General features: G+C 35.8%; 1 protein-coding gene across 1 annotated transcript; it reads right to left on the minus strand.

Annotated features, from left to right (window-relative positions):
* Positions 1-245: 245 nt before the first annotated feature.
* Positions 246-1,181, minus strand: LOC114087880 (olfactory receptor 6C2-like). The gene has a single exon (XM_027929391.2). The coding sequence runs from the start codon at positions 1,179-1,181 to the stop codon at positions 246-248; it is 936 nt and encodes a 311-aa protein (XP_027785192.2).
* Between the last annotated feature and the right edge of the window lie 343 nt (positions 1,182-1,524).

Below are 1,524 nucleotides of genomic sequence, written 5' to 3' on the forward strand. Positions count from 1 at the left end.
CATTGGCTGAATCTTTCATGTAGTTTTTGGGTTGATTTTAAAAATTTCTTAATAAATCAAGTTTTTTAAAAATTGCTGTCTTCATTGTTTACTTAAGATTCAATTTAGATTTGTGGGTTCAATATTTGCTTTAGGTTTTTGGGTGCTTTCTGCAGTACACAAACAATTATTTTAGGAACTTAATGGTAAATGCTTTAGAAAGCTAATCTGTTATGAAAACCTGAATGATCAACTTTGGCATTTCTTTACTTTTTGGAAGATAAGGCAATTCTTTTGACTGAGTCATTGAAAGCTTGTTTTACTTGCTTATTCCTTAAGGTGTAGATGAAGGGGTTTAACATAGGAGCAATGGAAGTAGTGAGGACTATCACCCCCTTATTAATAGCCACGGAGTCCTTTGCTGAAGGTTTGACATAGATGAAGATGCAGCTGCCATAGGTGATAGAGACCACAATCATGTGGGAAGAACAGGTAGAAAAGGCTTTTTTCCTTTGCTGGGCAGAAGGGAATCTTATGATGGTCTTGATTATACATATATAGGAGAGAGCTACACAAAGAAGGGTGGTGATAAAGGTCAACACAGCACAGCCTATAACCATCTGCTCAATGACCCACGTGTCTGAGCATGAAATTTTCAGGAAGGGAGACACATCACAAAGAAAGCTATCAATAACATTAGAATCACAGAATTCCAGATTTTGGCTAAGGCTAAATGGTGGGAGTATGATCAATAGGCCAGCTATCCAACAGCAGAGGATGAGTCTTCTGCAGGCTGTGTTGCTCATGATGGTGGTGTAATGGAGGGGTTTGCAGATGGCCACGTATCGGTCATAAGACATGGTGGCCAGGAGAAAAAACTCAGTTACTCCAAAGAGGTCAGTAAAAAATGCTTGAATGGCACAAGCACAGTAGGTAATAGTCTTGTCACCTGTTGATAGGTTGTACAAGTATCTAGGAATACAAGCTGATGTGAAAAAGATTTCTAAGAAGGAAAAATTTTGTAGGAAAAAGTACATTGGTGTTTTAAGATGAGGATTCATTAGTGTGAGTAAGATAATGGCCATGTTCCCAGTTATACTCAGTAAGTAGGTAAAAAACAAAAAAATGAAAAGTAGACTCTGAATTTGTGGATCATCTGTTAGTCCCAGGAGAATGAAGGTTGTTGTCGTGTGGTTTCTCATAACTGATTCCAGCTCTTTGTGAGGAAAATCAGGTATTTTGTTAGAATATAGGGATGCTAAAGTTCATAGTGATAAACGTTAAGAAGTGAACTCAAATATCTGGTTCACACGAATTTTATTCTTTAACTTGGTAATTAATATTGTAAATAATCTCATGGGCTTTGTAAGTTTTCATCTTTAAAAGAGCTATTTCTTATAGATCAGTTTAACTATGCCACAGTGCAATAATTTGTAGATTCTATCTCTTCATTGCATTTTCCCAAATTTCTTTAAAAATTTTTGTCCATATTCTGAGTTGTTTTAATTGATGATGCATTCAGTATTAATATTTTATTTTACTCCC

The sequence above is a fragment of the Marmota flaviventris genome, chromosome 3 (genome assembly GCF_047511675.1).
Source record: "Marmota flaviventris isolate mMarFla1 chromosome 3, mMarFla1.hap1, whole genome shotgun sequence".
Lineage (NCBI taxonomy): Eukaryota > Metazoa > Chordata > Mammalia > Rodentia > Sciuridae > Marmota > Marmota flaviventris.